Genomic DNA, 22,009 nt, shown 5'->3' with positions numbered 1-22,009 from the left:
TTCACAGCCAAAAAATTTAACTTTACATGTCATAAAATTCCCATTGATTATAGGACAAACATCAGTTTATTAACATGGCAACTGACTGGTGTACCTGGTATATCTGATATCCATGAGTGGATGTAAATCGAGCAAACCTTTGCGAAGTGCCAGGATCAATCTCTGCTGTCATCGGCCACTCTCCCATCTTCCAGTGTCCTCTGATTCCACTGGACCACCTCCAGTGCCTCAGCTGTTACTCCTGCACACACTCCCTCTCCATAACTGACTCCAAATCTGGACATTGGTACATGGGCGCTCCAAAGCAACTTCATCCATCTACAATTCAACTTTGTCCCACCGCAGGACCTCAGACTTTAATTTTGTTAATTGTTCATAGCACCACCTCCCTGTCGTCTGTTTTCAACCACATCATGCCTATATTTGACTGAGTTGCCTGTGTGTCCATTCATATTTTGACTACTAGTCCTGAATAAGCCCACAGTTACCCTCTGCATCACTCTTGGCATTCTCTGAAGGGCCCAATGAGGCACTTGTCAGTGCCTCTGTATGAGTAACCACCCCAGTTGCCCCTTGTTGATCTTTCCACAGTGTATCTGCTGTGGGTTAATTTCACCAAACTCCCTCTTATCTTGCTCACCCTACCCACCACTGCTCCCTTGTACTCCATGTGAATCTGGATTTCCCTCCATTCACCTATGAGCAAGGTTCTTGGCATCCATAATCACATTGGATATTGATATTCTGCTTCTGGGTGTTAACACCTTGCCCCTTACTGAAGCCTCCTTGCCTAGTTGCAGTTTCCAACATCTTCCACACCCAAAGTGCCAAATGGTGGCCTGGACCTTAGCACCAAGTCACACCTTGGACTCTTCCCCCTGCTTCTCCTTCAGTCCTATGCCTTGTTCCACCTCACTCACCTCATCTTACAAAACCCTCATTATTTACTGTCTCCCAAACCCCATCCTGTGTTTCTCCCTGAGATATGCTTCCTCCTATTCCCCTATCAGTCTCTGTACCGAGACACTTTTTGTGTTTGTGGAATTCAATCTCAAATTCAGCTCCTTTTGCCATTTTCCTCTGAAGTTACTGCCCTCCTGTTCTTCCTAAACCTCACGGTCCATATAAACTTATCAACCCAAATTCGTAGCTACCTGCTCTACTTTGCTGGCTCCCATGGCCTCTCCACTCCCGTGGTCTCGATCACTGACAGAGTTCCGACCTCTTCCGTGTATGCCTCTCCCCCACATCTCTCTCCCCCTACTTCCTTCTGTGTCTGCCTTGGGGAAAAATACCCCTCTTTCTCCAAGGTGCTTACAACTGCATTTGCAAACACTCAAATGCCTAGCATTCTATTTCCCACAGTACATAAGTTGTTTTATTTTGTCCCTCTCTCAGCTACACCTCTGGTACAGCCTCCATCTTTTAGGTACAAGGGATGCTAATGAATCCATTCCCAGATCTGACTGGGCCACAGCAAGTTCTACACAGTCTAGCTGTCCACTATGCAAGGATCATCCTGGAGAACAAAGATAACCTTCAGCTTATTTTCTCCACAACCATCCTTTTTCCCCTGCCTCCTTCACCCCCACCTCTAACAGTAAGTGTGGGGTAAGCTCATCAATTTCTTTCCCAAGATAGAAGTGACTTACCAAGGTATGGAGAGACTAGAGAAGCAGTGTTTGTTCTCCTTAGAGCAGAGAAGGTTAAGGGAAGATTTAATAGCGGTGTTCAAAATTATGAAAAGTTTTGATAGAGCAGATGGGGAGAAACTGATTCCACTCATCAGAGTGTCCATAACGAGAGGACATATATTTAAAATAATCGGTAAAAGAGTCAGGGAGAGAGGAGGAGAAATTGTTCGATGCGGCAAGTTGTTCTGATTTAGAATGTGCTGCCTGAAAGGGCAGTGGATGCATATTCACTCCTAATATTCAGAAAAGAATTGGATGTATACTTGAAAAGGAAAATTTGCAGGGAAATGAGGGGCAGGGAAGCGGGATTAATTGGATAGCTCTTTCAAAGAGCAGGCAAAGGCACAAAGGGTTGAATGGCCTCCTTCTGTGCAGTAAGATTTTATGATGGAGATTGTCCATTCAGTGGCCTCTGCTACTTGCCCCTAGCCCAATGAGTCAAACCTCTCCCGCACCCTATTCCTATCTTTCTCTTTATCTTCCTCCAACACCCTCCACACTCACCCCATGCACCATCATCTCATCCATGAGACCCACCTCCAGCTCCTTCGATCTTATTCTGTGAAACTGCTGACCACATAACTTCCCTTCTTGGCCTGCAAGCCACTTAACGTTTTCATTACAACTCCTCTCCTTAGGCACTTTTCTCCCCCCTTTCAAAACATCCATCTCCTCAAAAATCCCACCCTAGAACCTTGCACCTCTTGTTCCTCCTTTTAAGAGCTTTCTCTTTTGATCTCCCTTTTTTTAAAGTCATTTTTTGGGTTGTGGCCGTCGCTGGAAAGGCCAGCATTTGTTGCCCTTCCCTTATATGTCCTCCTTCAGCTCAGTATTTGTTATTTTCCTTTCTATAGCTCTGGGAAGCATCTTGGGGGGGGGTGGGGGTAGTTTCTATGCTAAAGGTGTGATATTAGTGTAAGTCATTGTTTTACCTGCTTTGTAACTTGTCAGTACTCATTACCCCTTTCTCCTTTCACTTTTAGCAAAAGCTGCCAGTGAATTGAAATATCCGTTCAACTTTCCCAAAGGCTATAAGAATTTTTAATCCCCTATTCCGCTATGTCCCATTTTAAATTTTATCTGAATTACCAATAGATTACCTCCCTGAACATGTCCAAAGCTGTACCTGGTGCGATGACTAATTATATAGTGAGTTGACTATGAGAAATTGTGTGCAGCACCCCTCAAGTAAGCTTTTCACTTATTTCCAGCCATTTGAGATTAAACTGCACCTGTATTGGAAAACATGGGCTAATGTATCCACTGTCCACCTTACAGGCTAACAGAATTTTACATTTATCCAGGTCTTGTAACTTATTTCTCAATAGCTCAATATACCTAGCAGCTTAAGGCACCCATTATATGTTTATTGCCAAAATGGTGGGTTGGTACAGCTTTAAAATATATTAGTTGATCTCCTTTTGCATTGCACATGGGCAGTTAAGACCATGTGCAGTTTAGAGGTGGGGAGGATAATCAGACTGATGAGGAGGAAAAGGGAGAGAGAGAAGGGGCAGAGGAGAAGAAGAATAGAGGAGAAGGTGGAAGTGGACATGGAGGCGGGGAAGAGGACAGGATGGTGAAGTGGGGGGGGGGGGGGGAGGAGGGTGAAAGAGTGGGAGCAAAGATGTTGAAGATCTGACCCGTCATAAAGCGTTGGCTTAGCTGATACATTGGCCCAGATTTAGTGGTAGTATTGACATCACTTTGCCGCTGACTGAAATCGGGACTATTGATTATTGCAGAAACACCAGTGGTGAGGTGTAACACAGGCTACTTGAAAATGTAATATGAATTAGCACATGTTGTCCTATTAATTATTTTTTTGATTGAAACATATAAGATCCTGAGGGGTCTTGACAGGGTGGATGTGGAAAGGATGCTTCCCCTTGTGGGAGAATCTAGAACTAGGGGTCACTGGTTAAAAATAAGGGGTTGCCCATTTAAAATAGAAATGAGGAGAATTTTTTTCTCTGAGGGTCGTGAGTCTTTGGAGTTCTCTTCCTCAAAAGGCAGTGGAAGCAGAGTCTTTGAATATCTTTAAGGCAGAGGTAGATAGATTCTTGATAAGCAAGGGGGTGGAAGGTTATTGGGGGTAGGTGGAAATGTTGAGTAATCAGTTCAGCCATGAACATAATGGCGGAGCAGGCTCGAAGGGCCGAGTGACCTACTCCTGCTCTTAATTCGGATGTTCGTAAACTGCTTAACAAGTACTGTACAGAATTCTGTGCTCTAATTTAATACTTAATGTTCCAGATGAATGCTGAAGCTAGAAATTGTAAATTAATAAATATTTCAATCAGTAACATTAAAAACCAAACCAAATGTGGAACCTTACCCATATTCAGTAAGTTTGATATTCTGAAAAAAAAGGACAAAAAGATGTTAGTAGAAATGTTGAAATAAATTTTTATAACATGTAGTCTATAGTGTGCTTAATTTTACCCTGTGGAAAAAAAATTCTAAAGGTGCTTGATGGGATGTCCATGACTGAAGTAGTGGGCTTGTGGCCTCAATAAGCAGCATTTGAAAGCAATACAGGAAGCAAGGGAGAATATTCCTTATTGTCTTCCCAGGAGTGATCTGGGTAAAGTTATTCCATTTAGTTAGGTCAGAATATACACTGGGTGGTGTGGGGGAAAGGGAAGTGTTCCTTTTGGATAGGTTGGTGAGTTTCAGTTTGACACATACACCAAGGTATCTAAAAGCCTGACCATGCAAATTGAATGGGAATGTCCTCCTTGAGCATCATGCCTTCTGGTTTAGAATATTTGAGTTTGTAACTGGAGAGTCACCCAGCTTCTTTGTTGCTTTGAAAGATGTTTAGTAAAAATAGCAGTAACATGTTGTTGTTACACAGGAATACTTTGGATTCCATCTGTCTTACACATGTTCAACCTACCTATAGTAAAGCACTAACAAACTCTGAATTGCATATGTGGTCATTTATTAGCTGGGTTGTGTATATATTTGTGTTGATTGAAAAATCGTTGTCTTTATTTAATGAGAAAATTAGATATTACTGTGCAAGACACTTAATTAACTCAAATAAGAAACTCGTCTTTTGACCATATGATTCAGCTTAATGTAGTTCCTATTGATTAGTCATAACAATAGCTAATAAAATATTGAGCTACTAACATAATTCATTGGGAGTATCCTTACGATGGATTAGGGGAAAGTGTAAGAAAAACAGCAAAAATGGGACCTACTGTAGCTTGACTTGACTGCACTTTGCTTTCTTCTTGGTCAGTGACTTCTTGTGTTGCTTTGATGGATTTATTTATTTGATCTAAGTTGTTGGTCCATTCCTTGATGATCTTTTGGAGTTTTCCCAAAGCGACCCTCTTTTCAACATCAATGAGTTCCAGTGTTGCTTTTTCATCACTATTCAGGATTTTTCTTATTGTTTCATATTGGTTGGAAATCTGTTCTTTGAGGTGTTCTGCTGAGCTCTGTACAATGACAGGAATATGAGTTAGAAACATCAAAATAGAACAATCAGAAATTAATGAAGCACAGTAGAATCAGATTCAGAAGGATTAAGGGTAGAATTACACTGCAGTTAAAGGTCTGAGACTTCGGGTCGCTTGCTTACATGTTACTGCTGTTCTTACTAAACATCTTTCAAAGCATCAAAGAATCTGGGTGACTCTCCAGTTACAAACTCAAATATTCTAGACCAGAAGGCATGATGCTCAAGGAGGACATCCTCACGCAATTGTAGAAGTTCCCCCCTTTGCATGGTCAGGGTCTGGATTTTAGTTAACTTGGAGTACATGTCAAACCGAACACCAGTTTCATAATATCAATGCTCTTACTGTAAGAACAGTATTCCTGTTCTTCAGGGATTGGATACGTGCTTCTACTTCATCTCTTTTAGTATAGAGATCATGAGGAGACTGCTTTGGAGTCGTCTGCAAAATACATGAAAAAGTTATTAATCAATCTCATTGCATTAACCTCATTTGTGCGTGTAAAAAAGTTTTAATTCATGGTCAATTTTATGTTGTGACTTCAAATTAAAAGGAAACAGTAGTAGAATCCACCAGACTCGTCGGATCAAAAATGTATCAAACATTTCCATGGAATGCATTTTCAAATACCCTGTCAGGCCCACAATACTGAACTGATGATTAATTTGGCAATGCTGTATTTCACTTAAAATATATATACCAGGGAAGGGTTGCCCAACCTGTCACAGCAAGGGAATTGACCTCACTCTTAAGCATATGATTAAAATACCTTGTGTCTGTAAAATCCTGATTAAATACCAGCATAGTCACATTCCTTTCCAATGAGCACTCATGCATTTATTGGATAAACATTCTCAAGCACCTTCATGGTGCCAGTTTTGTATGCACGAGCTGAACCTTATATTTACATTTAGTGAACAGCTATTCATTGTACAACATGTTTAGTCAGTCTCTCAGTCCAAGATCTAGTCTTGTTTCTATCTCACTAGGTGTTTCATTCCTGGTGCTAGCTTTGTCTTGAACAACTGAAGGATATCCTGCAGATTCATTTCTGAAGATGCTTATTCACACAAGTCAGTGCTGCTAAACCATGACCGCATGAGTTGGGCCAAGTTCCCACCCCATCAGCATTACTTTTCAACAGGAGCTCAAGTTTCCTTTTAATATCTGGTGTGACATTCTTGATGCTGACCGTGAAAAGCTTTTCAAACACTTGACGATTGTCGTGGAAGTCTTGGACGTGGCTGTTAAACTCATGTACCACATTTCTTATCCTTAATGGCTAACAGCCACACTCACTAGACTTTTGCAGCTCCTTCTGAATTGCAGCACATATGAGGAATTGCAACTAACACTACAGCTAGATGACTTTTGAACAGGCGGAGCTTATTTTCAAAAACATGCACATGGATGAACAGTTCTGCCATGATGCAATAAGGCCCTTGCAGTGAAGTTATTTAAATGAAGTCTGTTAGAAATGCATCAGCTTAGAGTCCTGGCAGAGAGCTTTCCTTCTGTTCTATGAAGATGTGTATTTCATGATGTGTCCCAAATAACTGTCGAGTGTTAAACCACAGTTGAGCCAGCAGATGATGTTGTGGCACAGCAGGTCCTTGTATAACTAATTTACCACAGTACATTTTGAAACTGGTGGTTGTTCTTGCTGAAATTAAGTTGATCGTCTCAACCCCATCTGCATCTGGCTGCACATTAACCACTCTACTCACCAGAGAATTTTGGTGTACAGTGCAATGCTAACTGATGACTTGGCCCACTACATCTGCAACATAAATGGTAGACAATATATTCATTGTTATATCCACTTCTGAAGTAATGATAGCAGAAATAATGGCCAAAGACAGTACAAACGTTCATTGGTCATCTTCCTGACATAGGCCTTCCATGACTTTTTCCATGCATAGCTGCAGCACCATAAAATGGTCAGGCCATCAAACTTTCCCTATGACTGTATTAAGTGTGCAACTGTCCCATATGGATGCAGATCAGATACTGCTAACAAAGCAATTTACAGTAATCGAAATCCAATTAATTACAATCTGGAAATTGTAAACACATTTTCTAATGAAAGGTCACAGACCTGAAATGTTAACTCTGCTTCTCCCTCCACATATGCTGCCAGACCTACTGAGTATTTCCAGCACTTTCTATTTTTATTTCAGATTTCCAGCATCCGCAGAATTTTCCTTTTTTGATTTATTTATACCTTTTTAGTATTTCATGCATGCTCTCCGAAGCAGTGAGTTGTTCGATCATATTGAAGTAGTAACCAATTTCTCTGAGAGATGCACAGCTAGACAGTATCCATCTGCACAAAATTCTGGGTCTTTTCAACCAGTTGCTTTATAGCATTCGTAGACGTTTTGTGCTGCAAGTTGTACTCTTTAACACCATAGTTAGTTTACAAATCATGACACAAAACCATTGTTGCTGTGATCCAGGAATACTTGCATGTTGATCTGCAAACCTGTCTTGTAAGATACAATTCTGAAAAATGTGTTCTTCCTTTTCCTGGTGTTCCTACCTGCCATTTATATCTAACAAGGTAGCTTAAAAGAGGAAGTAGGTTATTTGGGGGCTCTGGTAATCAAGAAAAATTATTTTTTTCCAGTGCTGAGTGGTGCACAGTGAGTACACTTTTTACTTAATTTGTTCAGGGGATGTGGGCATCGCTGGCTATGCCAGCATTTATTGCCCATCCCTAATTACCCTTGAGAAGATAGTGGTGAGCTGCCTCTTAATAGCACTGCCGACAATCCCTTCCATCATTTTGCTGATGATCGAGGTAGACTGATAGGGAGTTATTTGGCTGGGTTGGATTTGTCCTGCTTTTTGTGCACAAGACATACCTATGCGATTTTTCACATTGCTGCGTAGATGCTTCAGCCTTTTGCACTTATGTGCTGGGCCTCCCCATCATGGTACACACAGCTGCCACTGTGTGTCGGGGTGAAGGGAGTGAATGTTGGAGGTGGTGGATTGGGTGCCAGTCAAGTAGGCTGCTTGGTCCTGAATGGCGTCGAGCTTCTTGACTGTTGTTGGAGCTGCACCCATCCAGGCAATTGGAGAGTATTCCATCACACTTCTGACTTGTGCCTTGCAGATGGTGGGCAGGCATCGGGGAGTCAGGAGGTAAGTTACTCGGAGCAGAATTCCCAGACTCTGACCATCTCTTGTAACCATAGCATTTATGTGGCTACTCCACAATTTTGTAACGTCATTATTACTTGGCACCACTCAAAACTTAACATCACTGAAGAGTCCCATTTGTGTTCTGTGATTATCACTTTATTGATGGTCGGGTTGTTTCTGGTTCAGTTTCTGGTCAATGGTAACCCCCAGGATGTTGAAAGTGGGGGAATTCAGCGATGGTAATGCCATTGAATGTCAAGGGGAGAAAGTTAGATTCTCTCTTGTTGGAGATGGTCATTGCCTGGCACTTGTGTGGTGCAAATGTTACTTGCCACTTATCAGCCCTAGCCTGGATATTGTCCAGATCTTGCTGCATATGGACATGGGCTACTTCAGTATCTGAGGGGCTGCAAATGGTGCTGAACATTGTGCAATCATCAGCGAACATCCCCACTTCTGACCTTATCGTTGAAGGAAGGTCATTGATGAAGCAGCTGAAGATGGTTGGGCCTAGGACGCTACCCTGAGAAACTCTTGCAGTGATGTCCTGGAGCTCAGATGATTGACCACCAACAACCACAGCCATCTTGCTTTGTGCTAGGTATGACCAGCGGAGAGTTTTCCCCCTGATTCCCATTGACTCCAATTTTGCTAGGGCTCCTTGATGCCGTACTCGGTCAAATGCTGCCTTTGAGGTCCAGGGCAGTCACTCTTACCACACCTCTTGAGTTCAACTCTTTTGTCCATTTTTGGACCAAGGCTGTAATAAGGTCAGCAGCTGAGAGGCCCTGGCGGAACCCAAACTGAGTATCACTGAGCAGGTTATTGCGAAGCAAATGCCACTTGATAGCACTGTTGATATCACTTTACTGATGGTCGGGAGTATATTGATAGGGTGGTAATTGGCTGGGTCGAATTTGTTCTGCTTTTTGTGTCCAGAACATATCCGGGCAATTTTCCACATTGTCGGGTAGACGCCAGTGTTGTAGCTGTACTGGAACAGCTTGACTAGGGGCGCAGCTAGTTCTGGAGGACAAGACTTCAGTACTATTGCCGGAATGTTGTCAGGGCCCATAGCCTTTACAGTATCCAGTGCCTTCAACCTTTTCTTGATACCACATGGAGTGAATCAAGTTGGCTGAAGACATCTGTGATGCTGGGGACCCAGGAGGAGACTGAGATGGATCATCCACTCGACACTTCTGGCTGAAGATTGATGCAAATGCTTCAACCTTGTCTTTTGCACTGATGTGCTGGCCTCCCCCATCATTGAGGATAGGGACATTTGTGGAGCCGCCACCTCCTGTCAGTTGTTTAATTGTCCACCACCATTCACGACTGGATGTGGCAGGACTGCAGAGCTTAGTTCTGATCCATTGGTAATGGGATCGCTTAGCTCTGTCTATTGCAGGCTGCCTCCGTTGTTTGGCATGCAGGTAGTTCTGTCTTGTAGCTTCACCAGGCTGACACCTCATTTTTAGGTATACCTGGTGTTGCTTTTGGCATGCCCTCCTGCACTCTTCATTGAATCAGGGTTGGTCCCCTGTCTTGATGGTAATGGTAGAGTGGGGGAAATGCCAGGCCATAAGGTTACACATTGTGGTTGAATACCATTCTGCTGCTGCTGATGGCCCACAGCGCCTCATGGATGCCCAGTTTTGCATTGCTTGATCTGGTCAAAATCTATCCCATTTAGCATATTGGTAGTGCCACACAACACGATGGTGGGTACCCTCAGAGTGAAGACGTAACTAGCTATTCAAATTTTCTAACGGTCATTATTACTTGGCACCACTCAAAACTTAACATCACTGAAGAGTCCCATTTGTGTTCTGTGATTATTGTATTTTGCATTTAGCATTCATGATTCACAGAAGAAATGTAAATATGTAGATAAGTTCCAGGTTTTCCATGTGACTCAAACTACTGGACAAAATACTTTAAAAAAAAATCACCTGAGTTTTATTGTGTTGGCAAAAATATTGATCCCACATTCCATCTGCACTAAAAATCCAAGTGTCATCCCCTACCCATGCAGAGGGCTGGATTTTGTTCTCAGCCCGATGTCGAGTTTCGTGGCGGGGTGGGGTGGGGATGGAGCAGAGAATCAGAGGAGCAGCAGCAGCCACCACCAGGGATCCTGACGCCAGGATTGCAGGGCCTGATCTTCCCTGTGGCGGCACCTCTGCCGGTCTGCGATGGGACCCTACTTTAAATATTTAAATTACCTCTCTGCATAAATTTAAATGTAATTCGCCATGATCTTGCCTTCAGTTCCCAATCTTCAGCTCATCGTGCAGCTCTCGTGCGTTCTCTTTCCCGTCCGTGAGAAGCTGGTGCCACTGAGGTGAGGAAGGGATCAACTCTACATGTTTTGTATGGGGAAAGGGTCAACTCTGCATTATGTTGAACTGTTTGCAGGGCTGGCAGACTTTTCAAAAATTGCACCAGCACCTGCTCCTGTATCAGGTGACGTTGTGAACGGTGTCGCCAATGCTGCCCTCACCATGTGATTGGGGGGTGGGGGGCAGCTACCATCAAAATGTTCTGTTGTCGTGGTGGGGCGGCCTCAGGACAACAAAATTCAGCCCAGCATCTATACCTTGCTTTTTTGCTCTTTACATCCTGCCTGGATCTCTATCTGCTGTTATGTGCTGTTGTACCACTCAAAGTTACTTTCTACGTAGTGTTAGCCTTGGTTCCATGGTAGCTTTCTTGCCTCTGAGTCAGAAGGTTGTGAGTTCAAGTCCTACTTCAGACACTTGAGCATTTAATCTAGACTGACACTTCAGTGTCATTATTTGGATCAGATATTGAACTGAGCCCTTGTGTGTCCTCTCAGGTGGATGTAAAAGATCCTGTGGTTACTATTTGAAGAAGAATGGGGAGTTTTCCCTGGTGTCCTGGCTGCTATTTATACGGTAACCAACATCACTGAATTCTGCTTTTATCCCTAATATTTTGCAAGAGTTATTTAGATATTTCATATTTTGAATAGTATGCGACTTGAAGGTGAAGTATTTAATAATTGTTGTCAAATGATTTGAAAATGCTACACCATTTTAACCATTTAAGCTGGCCTTCACTATGATGCTATGCTAGGTTAGTCTACATATTACTCTGTGTTCAATAGAATTTATGGTTTGCAAGTGTATTAGTAAGAGAAATTTATTGGTATGTCCCAAAGTGCTTTACATTGAATGAATGATGTTTTGAAATGCAGTCACTATTGTTATGCTGGTAAACATGGCCCTCAATTTACATGCAACAAGTAAATGAGATGAATGATCAGATAATTTATTTTCAGTGGTGTTGCTTGAGTGGAACTGGGGGAGTGGAATGCTGATCAAGATACCTAGATAATTCCTGTCCAAACAGTGCCCAATGATTTTGATATCCACCTGAAAAGACAGTTTATTGTCTCATTTGAAAAACCCTACTTCCAATACTGCAACAGTTCCTCAGTATGTACTAATTAAGCACTTAAATCCAAGAGTGGATGGGGATAGTAAGAACTACTTAGCTGATGCATATTAATTTTGCTCATCTGCGATTAGTAATGTAGAAAATTGCAATCTGTGCCTGTAGACGATGTATGCTTAACTGACTTTTTAAAAAGATTCTTCCTTTTGTAAAGAAAGACAAAGCCAGAATTTGGTGTCACAATAACAGTGAGGCTAATGGCGCTCGCCATTATTTAGGCATAAATGATACAGTAACTTCAGGTGAGGGACAGCTGCACAGTTAGAAGCAAATTTCCAAAGGTTGCAGTCCAAGTTGTGGCATTCTGACGTAGCTTTGCAAAAATGACATTTAGCCGTCTGCCCCGCCATTGAAATGATTTGAATTTCGTGACTCTGCTAAATTTGGGCAGTAGATGCAAACTAAATTCTACGCAGAAAATTAAGTTTTGTTGTTTCAAGCGCACGTACCCTTTTAATGATGTCATAACTGTTAATTACTGCTAATTAACCTCTAACATTAAAAATTAATCATTACAAGTGCAGAGTCCCATTCCTTCAGATATTAATTAACGTTGGAGATTTCAAAAGGTTAAATTTAATTTTTTTAAACTTTGTCATTCTCCATTCGATCTTTCCCTCTAGTTCTCTTTCTGCAACTGATTTGACATTGAATTCATCCACTTTAATTTAAACTTCCTTCTCAGTCCTTGTGCTGTTTATTTCATAATCCTTTAGTCTGATTGGTTCAGGAGATACATGGTTGCTTGTTTTGTTTCTTCAGGTTTCAGATACCCTGTTTCCCTTGCTGTGGCGTTATCAGCTTGCACTTTCAGCAACTTGCCATGAAAAATTAAAAAAAAACTAAATGTGCAAGTCTAACTAATGGAAGATAACATTAGATACCCTACTGCAAATTGTGGTCTACTTTTGTCCCAGGACATTGCTGCAGGGGCAGTGTCATTGGCCCAATTAGCTTCAGCTGCTTCATCAATGACCTTCCCTCTGTCAATAGGTCAGAAGTCGGGCTGTTCGCTGATGATTGCGCAATGTTCAGCTCCACTTGCAACTCCTCAGGTAATAAAGCAGTTCATACCTGCATGCAGCAGGACCTGGACAACATTCAAACTTGGGTTGATAAGTGGCAAGTAACAATGGCACCAAACAAATGCCAAATGCCAGGCAATAACCATCTTCAACACTTCCCCTTGACGTTCAATGATATTGCCATCATCAAATTCCCCATCAACATCCTGCGGGGCGGGGTCACCATTGATCAGAAACTGAACTAAACCTTCCACATAAATGCTGTGGCCACAAGAACATATCAGAGGCTGTGTATTCTGTGGCGGGTGACTCATCTCCTGACCACCACCTCGCAACCCCACCCACCCCCCCCACTCTCCTCCCTCCCCCCGCAATAAGACTCAAGAAGCTCAACACCATTCTGGACAAAGCAGTCTTGTTGACCGGCGCCCTATTCACCAGCTTTAAACATTGCTCTCCACCACTGGTGTACTATGGCCGCAGTGAGCCCTGTCTGCAGGATGTATTGCAGCAATTTGCCAAAGTTTCTTCAGCAACACCTCCCAAATCTTTGACCTCCATCGCCTGGAATGACATGGCAGCAGGTGCATGGGAAGACCATCACCTCCCAGTCACACACCATCCTTGTTTTGGAGATATATCGGAGTTCCTTCTTCATCACTGGATCAAAATCCCTAACAGGATTGTGGGAGCACCTTCACCACACAGACTGTAGTAGTGAAAGAAGAAGGCTCACCACCACTTTCTCAATGGCAACTAAGAATGGGCAACATAATCCTGGCCTTTTCAACAATGCCCATATCGCCAGAATTCAGAAAGAAATGTAATAAAATTGAAAACATCGTGAATAGAAGGTTTCTTTTATTGGAGAATTCTGATGCCAATGGACGTTTCTATTTTCTTTCCAGTGTATTTACAGTGTTACATGTCTGAACTCGTCATGTTTTATGTTTGAAAGTACTGTTCTGGTTGGAATTTATCTGCGTCTGGACATGCTTTTGGAAGAGGTATAAAATTTAAAAATCTACTTGTTGATCTCCCGTGACTTTGTACACAGAGAGTCAAGACCATATGTAGTGTTCAGGTGAAGCAGAATTAGAGATTGGGACCAGGGCATGCAAATATAATTCAGTCCCCATTTTAAAATCGCAGTGTTATTTTTATACATCACTGGGATAAATTAATGTATTATCCCAGTGATTTAAAGAAACTATAATTTGCTAGGATACCTGTGCATTAAAAACTCTCAGCAATCTGATCCCAATGGAGTTGTCTCTAGTTGAATGCTGCCTGCTGAGTTTGGAGAGATTAGGAGCCAGGTTTTTCTGGTCGAGAAAATGTAAACTGAAGCTGCAGTTTACAGCTATCCTGACTGCTCATATTTCCATTGAATGAAGATGAGCTAAACTTCTATTGAACCTTGGTTAAACCACACTTAAAGTACTGCTTGCAGTTCTGGTTGCCATGTTATAGAAAGGATATAGAGGCATTGGAGAGGGTGCAGAGAAGATTTGCAAGGATGATATCAGAAATGGATGGGTATACATATCAGGAAAAGATTGACAAGCAGGGTTTCTTTTCTCTTGAAAAAAGGTTAAGGGGTGACCTAATCGAGGCGTTTAAAATTATGAAAGGTTTGATAGAGTGGAAACAGAGAGAATGTTTCCATTTGTTGGGGAAGAGCATAACTAGAGGAGATAAATATAAGATAGTTACCAAGAAATCATTAGGGAGTGCAGAAGAAACTTCTTAGGAATCATATGAGGGAGAAGGGAATAGAGGTTTATGATAGATTTCGATGAGGAAAGATGGGAGGAGGCTTGAGTAGAGCATAAACATCAGCATGGACTGGTTGAACCGAATATTCTATTACATATTCTATGTAATCCTATGAGCCTGGACTAGACTTTCCACTGTTGTACAGCCTGCCAACAATCATTGTCAATGTTTATGCAGTCAAGCATTTTGTATCTAAACTGTTAGGAAAAACATTTGTTTAGATAAGTCAATAATTTGGGGTAACTGTCTGTCAATTCCAGCGTAGTACCACATTAAATTCTATAAATTTGACTTGGGAATTGATGTACATCCAGTTAAATATCGATACATGCAGGGCTTTGGAAGGTCCAGCCAATCTGGTTAATAGGGCTATACAGACAAATCGCATTGAAATAAATGGTTTGGACCTGTACTCCAGCTGGGGGAAGAGAATCTCATCAGGCCTTCCTGATTTGCACTCTTCTCTCCACATCTCCACTCCACCCGCCCCCCCCCCCCGCCCCCCAGCTAACTTCTTCCCTTGCACTTACATTGAAAGTCAGATGCTTCAACTGGCAGAGCAGCTACGAACTAACAAATGCATTTCAGCCACAACAGATTGATTCAATTAGCATGCAGCTTTTAAGGCCTGATCTAGAATCATAATGAAGCATAATAACAAATTTACAATGGGCCGAAGGGCCCGTTTCTGTGCTGTATAACTCTGACTCTAAAGTCACCCAATGTGCATTTTTGACCCTTTCCTACTCCCTTCACCCATCTTTACAGAATGTTGCTGATACATACTACAGTGGAAGGCGGTGGCGTAGTGTAATGTCACTGGACTAGTAATCCAGCGCCCAGGCTAATGCTCTAGGGGTATGGGTTTTAATCCCACCACGGCAGATGGTGAAATTTGAATTGAATTAATAAATCTGGAATTAAAAGCTAGTCCAATGGTGACCATGAAACCATTGTCAATTGTTGTATAAACCCAGCTGATTCACTAATGTCATTTTGGGAAGGAAATTCTGCCGTCCTTACCTGGTCGGGGCGACGTGTGACTCCAGACCCACAGCAATGTGGTTGACTCTTAAATTCCCTCTGAAATGGCTGAGCAAGCCACTCAGCTCAAGGGCAATTAGGGATGGGCAATAAATGCTGGCCGCCAGCGACACCCACATCTCACAAAAACAAATTTTTAAAAAATCTGGTTTTCTGAATGCTGGAAGCATTTTCTGCATCTTACCTGTGACCAATTGTCATGTGTGAAACTAAGTTTTAATCAACTATTTTATCATGGAAGGCAGCACAGAAGGACCTAATTCTTTTTGCACATTGAGGTTACCAGATAGTAATTGGGAGTGGAATCCTCTTTCCTAGCCCTGGAACTCTGCATCCAATTGCAGCGTGACAGCTGCTGCTTGGCTGAGACCAGCTAACTCAGTGCAAACAGGAACTGAGCCTGGGATCTTCTAGTTCTGCTGGCTAAACCCTACACCAGGTGCTATTAAACAGCAGACTTCATTTCTCACACCACATTTCAACTTCAGCTGCTCAATCACATTCTAGTTCTAACACGAGAGCGTGTTTTATTGTACCAATTGTGTCCCATTGTGTACCAATGCACATATGAGCACAGAGCTCGGCCTGTCTGGATCTTCTTTCACAGAATGCACCAGCAAGTTGATGCAACTGCACCTCCATCCATTTCAGTCAAGAACTTTAAACAAGTTTTCCCCTAAAGCAAATATTTGGCCACCTCATATTTATGCAAAGAATTAAGGAAAATGTGTAATACCACCTTTATAAAATACAGTATTTATAGATAGGCTGAAAAATATAAGCTGCATTCATAATATAAAACACCATGTGTTTGGCATGGTGTCTCCATAAGATTTTAGCTCCTGCAATAATTTAAAGTGGCACTTTCTTGCCACCTTTTGAATTTGGTAAGCCTTCTGTTTGTGACACCATAAAATAAACCTCACAAACATATCAGCACATTACTTGCATGCTACATCATGACAAAAGTTATACTTTGTTTTAACTCTTCCAAAAGAGCACTCAAGTTTTTTCATGTAGATTGCGCCCATTTAAAAATAAATTTACTTGAATGGTTTTGCATCACTTGAAAGAAAGCAAAGCTAAAATGTTAATAATTGACAGGAAAATAAAGGGGTGAAATTTACGGACGGCGGTGGCGGTAAACAATGGCAGCCCTGTGTGGGCCGAGCTTCACAAAGCCGCCACAATATTAAATGCGGTGGCTCATTTAAATGGCCGGGGTGGATTGCTTACCCCCCCCGGATGACGTGGAGGGGGCGGGCAGTTCATCCCCGGCAACGGTACCATGCACAGGCGCTGATGCCATTTATAGATAGGCTGAAAAATATAAGCTGCATTCATAATATAAAACACCATGTGTTTGGCATGGTGTCTCCATAAGATTTTAGCTCCTGCAATAATTTAACATTGCCATTAAAATTTTTAAAGTTACCGTGTTTGTAAAATTGAAATAAATTTATCCTGGCCCGCTCCCACCACCCCCATAACTATTGCAATAAAAACCTGCCCTCTTCTCTCTCCCTCCCCCCCCCCCCGCCAAAACAATTACCATGTGCTCCCGACCTTTGCCCCCCCAAAGTTCATCAACTTTAAACTTTACCCCTTCCCACCACCCCCTAGACCAATGAAATTAGTTTTACCCTGCTTCCTCCATCTCGCACAGAGAAACTTAACTGCTCCCCCCTCCCCATCAGTGTTCTGTCTTGGATTTCCGGACAGAGATCCGAAGGTGGGGGAGTGCGAGCCACTGGCACCAATTAGGCACTGGAATGGACGGTGGGAGTGGGTAAGTCATTTATTCATTAATTTACATTTATTTAAATATTTAGATTTGGCTCCCATCACCGAGCAGCGGAGAGGACACGACAAGGCCTTGCTGCCGCCGGCAATATTGGGCAGGGCCTTCCCGGTGTCGAGGCTTGCAGGAGAGGCAGAGACGGTGGATCCTGTTTGATGGTTCCCCGAGCAGACCGCCAAAGTCATTTGGCGGAATGCCTCATCACCAGAACTTTCAAACAAGCACTAAGATGTTGCTTGGCTGGTGGTGAGAAGAGCCCTCCCCGTCAGATCCTTCCTGCACACCCGAAGTCTCGCCCCCTCCGTGCAATGCCCCCGCGGTGGCTGTGGTGGGGAAGAGACGGTTGCCCACCTCCTTCTGGAATGTGTCTTTGCAAAGCAGGTGTGGAAAGAGATGCAGTGGTTTTTGTCGAGGTTCATCCCAAGCAGCTCTGTAACACAGGAGTCTGTGCTCTACGGGCTGTTCCCAGGGACGCACACCGAGACAAACATCAACTGCTGCTGGAGGACTATCAATTCGGTGAAAGACGCCCTTTGGTCTGCCCGAAACCTGCTGGTCTTCCAGCGCAAAGAGTTGTCCACCACAGAATGTTGCAGACTGGCACATTCCAAGGTCCAGGACTACGTACTGAGGGACGCACTAAAGCTTGGGGCAGCCGCAGCAAAGGCTCAATGGGGAAAGACCATAGTGTAAGGTCCCCCCACCAAGCTGAACTGAGGGGCTGGATCCATGGGAAACCCCTCGAACTGTATTGGAAAAATTTTCATTTGCTGTAAAATGTAAAAATGTTAATTGCATGACAAATGAAATGAAAGGGTTGTGAAGCAACTCATGACTGTATTGAAGGAAACTGATCTCCCTTACAATGTTTGTATTTTTTGGTGCTGTTTGAAACTGTTTGGCAATGTAATTTTTACCGATTTTTATGAATAAAGTATATTTTGGGAAAAAAAATTCCTCCCCCCCCCCCCCCCCCCCCAACCCAGGCCGGCCACGATCCCCAACGTCGGGGGTGGGGTGCTGCTGTAAAATCCAGCCCAAAGCGTCCATTGCTACCCATTGTAAAGAAAGGGGAGTCTTTTCAAAGGAGACAGTACCTGCAGTAATAGCTGCTCTGTAATCCTCTCTGCTGCATTCTGTGCTTGTGCTGAGCTTGTGGACTCTTGCTGTTTTTTGTCATCCAAATCTTGGTTCGTCAATAATTGCGAATGGACTGGAGACGGACTCCTTTTCTTTGGAACTTTGGTTGCACATGTGTTAGCATCCAGTGTAGGGTTAGAAGGAAAGAGCTGTGTGTTTTCTGCCATCGGTAGTAGATTGAGTGCAGGGGAATAAATAATAACCTGCAGAGTTTGAGTAGAAAATAAACAGATACAGCTGCTGTTCGATTGGTTTGTGTAAGAGGTGTGACAGAATAAGTCAATGTAGCTTGACTCTATTTTAAATGTTACCTTTCTTCGGGGTCTGTTTCTTAATTTATCATGAGAAGTTTACAAAATAAATCTGATTAGCATGTATATTAGGTAACTTGGTTGTATATGTGTGTGAGTCACCACCAGCCATCACCCCCACCCCCCCCCCCCCCAACAAGAGGGAACATTACCCCTTTGTAAAAGTGGACTGATCCAAATTGAACCCTGAGGGTGATTAGCAACAAGTTTGCTGGAACAAAGTTCCACGCTGTTGAAACAACGTTCAAGTGTAAATACTGTAATGCCAGAGTAAAGGGTGAGATAAGTTATGTTTGCCTTCCACAGGTTAATGAGTAACTTTCCGTATATTTCTGCTGTAATTGCTTAGCCTGTTGTGTATAATACAGCGGCGGGATTATAGGGTGGAGAATTTTTTAATCAAGTGTACTGAATTGATTCCATGCTTCCAGAAAATATTTTCAATATTTACTCATCCAAATTCTCAAATCTCCAAACATTAAATCAGATTTGAGATGGTCATGTTTGAACAGATTTTTGCCTTGTGGACAAAAGTCACTTGATTTTACTTTGATATGAACTCGGTCAACTGGTTTTGTTTCTCCACAAGATCAATGTACTCCTTTATTTCTCAGCCAAGTCAAACCTTAAAAGGTTTAGGAAATCGAGTTAGAATAATTCATTTTAGCGTATTATCTTTTCACATGCTGCCTTTCTATTTACATTCCAGATTCAAAACATATTGTCAGGACTTTTAACTTCTATGCTACCCACTTGCTGTTATTTTATTGATAGCAGTTAATCAAGCACATCCGTAGATCTAAATCCCAACTATAGACTGGAGAGGGCTTTGAATTTATAATAATTGTCAGGAAATTCTTTAGAAGGAGTATAGTTCATTGATTTTGTTTCTGCTGCTTCACAAGTGATCATTAATTAAAGGATGGCTATGATTTAATATTACTGTTCTTCGGTACTTGGCTGGAAAGTGAAATAAAATCATTGAAATTTACAGCACAGAAAGGAGGCCATTTAACCATCGTGCTGATCTTAACATTGAAGGCACTTTCTGCTTTGTCCCTTTCCCTTGTTGTTTCCTCACCCCCTTGTATATCTTTCCTTTCAAATATTTATCCACTTCCCTGTTAAAAGCTGTTACGGGTTCTGCTTTTATCACTGTTTCTGGTCGTACATTCCATCTCCTAACTACAGTCTGCACAATATAAAATCTCTTAACCTCTCCCTTCAATGTTTTGGTGACTCTTTAAATTCATGTCTTCTAGTTTTCAAATTGCCAAGCCCTCCAAGTAGTTTACCATATTTTACTTTATCACAGCCTCATTATTTTGAGCACGCTTGAATTGACATCTATTCAACCTTCTTTGTTTAAGAAAAAGAGTGCTAATTTCTCTTGACCTCCTTATAATTTAATACCTCTCATCCCTGGTATCATTTTAGTGAATATCTTCTGTACCCAATACATGACCTTGAAATCCTTCCCAAAGTAGGGCTTTCAAAGCTAAACACAGCATTCTAACTGTGGCCTAATGTATGTTTAGCATTATCTCTGTTTTTTTTGTACTCCACAGACATCACTATTTACATCCCTCTAATTGGAAGAATATCCATTAGCCCCGACTGTGTTACTGTGTTGTCTTTAACTAACTGCCACTGCTGCCACCCTCCCTTTAAAACTGTGTGCCTTAATTTTATCACCAAGCTGTCTACGGGCATCTTTTCAAAAGCCTTTAGAAATCCATATGGAAAAACATCCACTCCATTTCTTTTATAAATATACTCCAAATCTGTGCTGTCTGCCCTTAATTAAGTTGATTTTTCTTTCAAGGCAAGTTTTAGTTTGATTTCAAGTCATGGCTTAAGCTTATCTACTACCGAAGTTTGGCTGTCTGATCTATAGTTACCTGGGTTTATCCCTTTTTAAACAGAGGTGCTACAATGGCAGCCTTTCAAATTCTGACACAACTTTCATTTTTAAGGGTATTTGAAAGATTGTGATCACAACCTCTAACTATGACTTTTGTTGACATTCTGGGAGGCATGTCATCAGAGCTCATTGCCTTGTCCAGTCAGCTTCACCAAATTTTTCAGTACTACTTCTATATCTATAGTTCTCTTTTTCAGCTGCTCCACTACAGCACTCTTCAGTGAAAAGTTTGGCAAAGTACTCATTTAATAATGCTGCCTTTACTCTCTTGCTGTAAGATTTACTTTTTCGTCTCTTATCAGTCCTGCCTTTAACTACTTTACTTTCTGTATGCTTATAAAATCCTTTACTACTTCCCAGTCTTTCTTTATACCTCCCTGTTACAACTAGGTGAGAAAGGGGTCTAGGGGTTCCCTCTCAGCTTTTGCCTGGTTTAGCCGTAACAGTGTTTAATTTTTTAAACACCATGTTTTTAGCTTCCCCTCAGTGAATCCTTGTTCACTGCTCTCCAATTGTAAGGCAAAGAAATCAACCAGACAGGTTTTCTTAGATTTAAACAAGAAAGATGGAAGTTTATTAACCTTCAACTCTCCTTTGGTTTAGAGCATGGCTACCCGATCCGAACCCAACAGGACCCACAGGGTGGCGCAGTGGTTAGCACCACAGCCTCACATCTCCAGCGACCTGGGTTCGGTTCTGGTTACTGTCTGTGCGGAGTTTGCAAGTTCTCCGTGACTGCATGGGTTTCCTCTGGGTGCTCTGGTTTCCTCCCATATGCCAAAGACTTGCATGTTCATAGGTAAAATTGGCCATTGTAAAAATTGCCCCTAGTGTAGGTAGGTGGTAGGAGAATTGAGGAAAGGTGGGGACGTGAGAGGGAAGATGGGATTAATGTAGGATTAGTATAAATGGGTGGTTGATGGTCAGTGCAGACTCGGTGGGCCGAAGGGCCTGTTTCGGTGCTGTTTCTCTCTATTACTCTATGACCCGACGACATGTGTCTGGTTCGGGTCGGGTTGCTCTTATGGGTCCGGCATTCAGGCTCAGGTCGGGCTGGGTTGGACACAGTGACAGCCAGGGCGTCAAGGCGGGCAACACTCCATGCTAGTCTGCAGTGAGCCATTCCATCCAAGGTAGAGCACAACCTCTTCGATAAAGTTGGTTATATTCCGGTAGTCGGGT

General features: G+C 42.4%; 2 protein-coding genes across 3 annotated transcripts in view; one reads left to right on the top strand and one right to left on the bottom strand.

Annotated features, from left to right (window-relative positions):
* The window catches only part of si:dkey-219e21.4 (nuclear factor 7, ovary), a 32,544-nt gene extending 13,558 nt beyond the window's left edge, over positions 1 to 18,986 (bottom strand). Inside the window, exons 1-5 of the mRNA XM_068037279.1 lie at positions 18,904 to 18,986; positions 18,550 to 18,795; positions 5,516 to 5,611; positions 4,907 to 5,149; positions 4,033 to 4,055 (exon numbers count right to left, since the gene is read on the bottom strand). Coding sequence (XP_067893380.1) covers positions 4,033 to 4,055; positions 4,907 to 5,149; positions 5,516 to 5,611; positions 18,550 to 18,759 — 572 coding nt within the window. The 5' untranslated portion in view covers positions 18,760 to 18,795; positions 18,904 to 18,986. The remainder of the gene's footprint in view (positions 1 to 4,032; positions 4,056 to 4,906; positions 5,150 to 5,515; positions 5,612 to 18,549; positions 18,796 to 18,903) is intronic.
* zcchc4 (zinc finger, CCHC domain containing 4) overlaps positions 1 to 22,009 on the top strand; it is a 132,527-nt gene that overhangs the window by 42,342 nt on the left and 68,176 nt on the right. The gene's annotated exons all lie outside the window — the stretch shown is intronic.

The sequence above is a fragment of the Heterodontus francisci genome, chromosome 1 (assembly GCF_036365525.1).
Source record: "Heterodontus francisci isolate sHetFra1 chromosome 1, sHetFra1.hap1, whole genome shotgun sequence".
Classification (NCBI taxonomy): domain Eukaryota; kingdom Metazoa; phylum Chordata; class Chondrichthyes; order Heterodontiformes; family Heterodontidae; genus Heterodontus; species Heterodontus francisci.
This window is presented reverse-complemented; position numbering and strand designations above follow the sequence as displayed.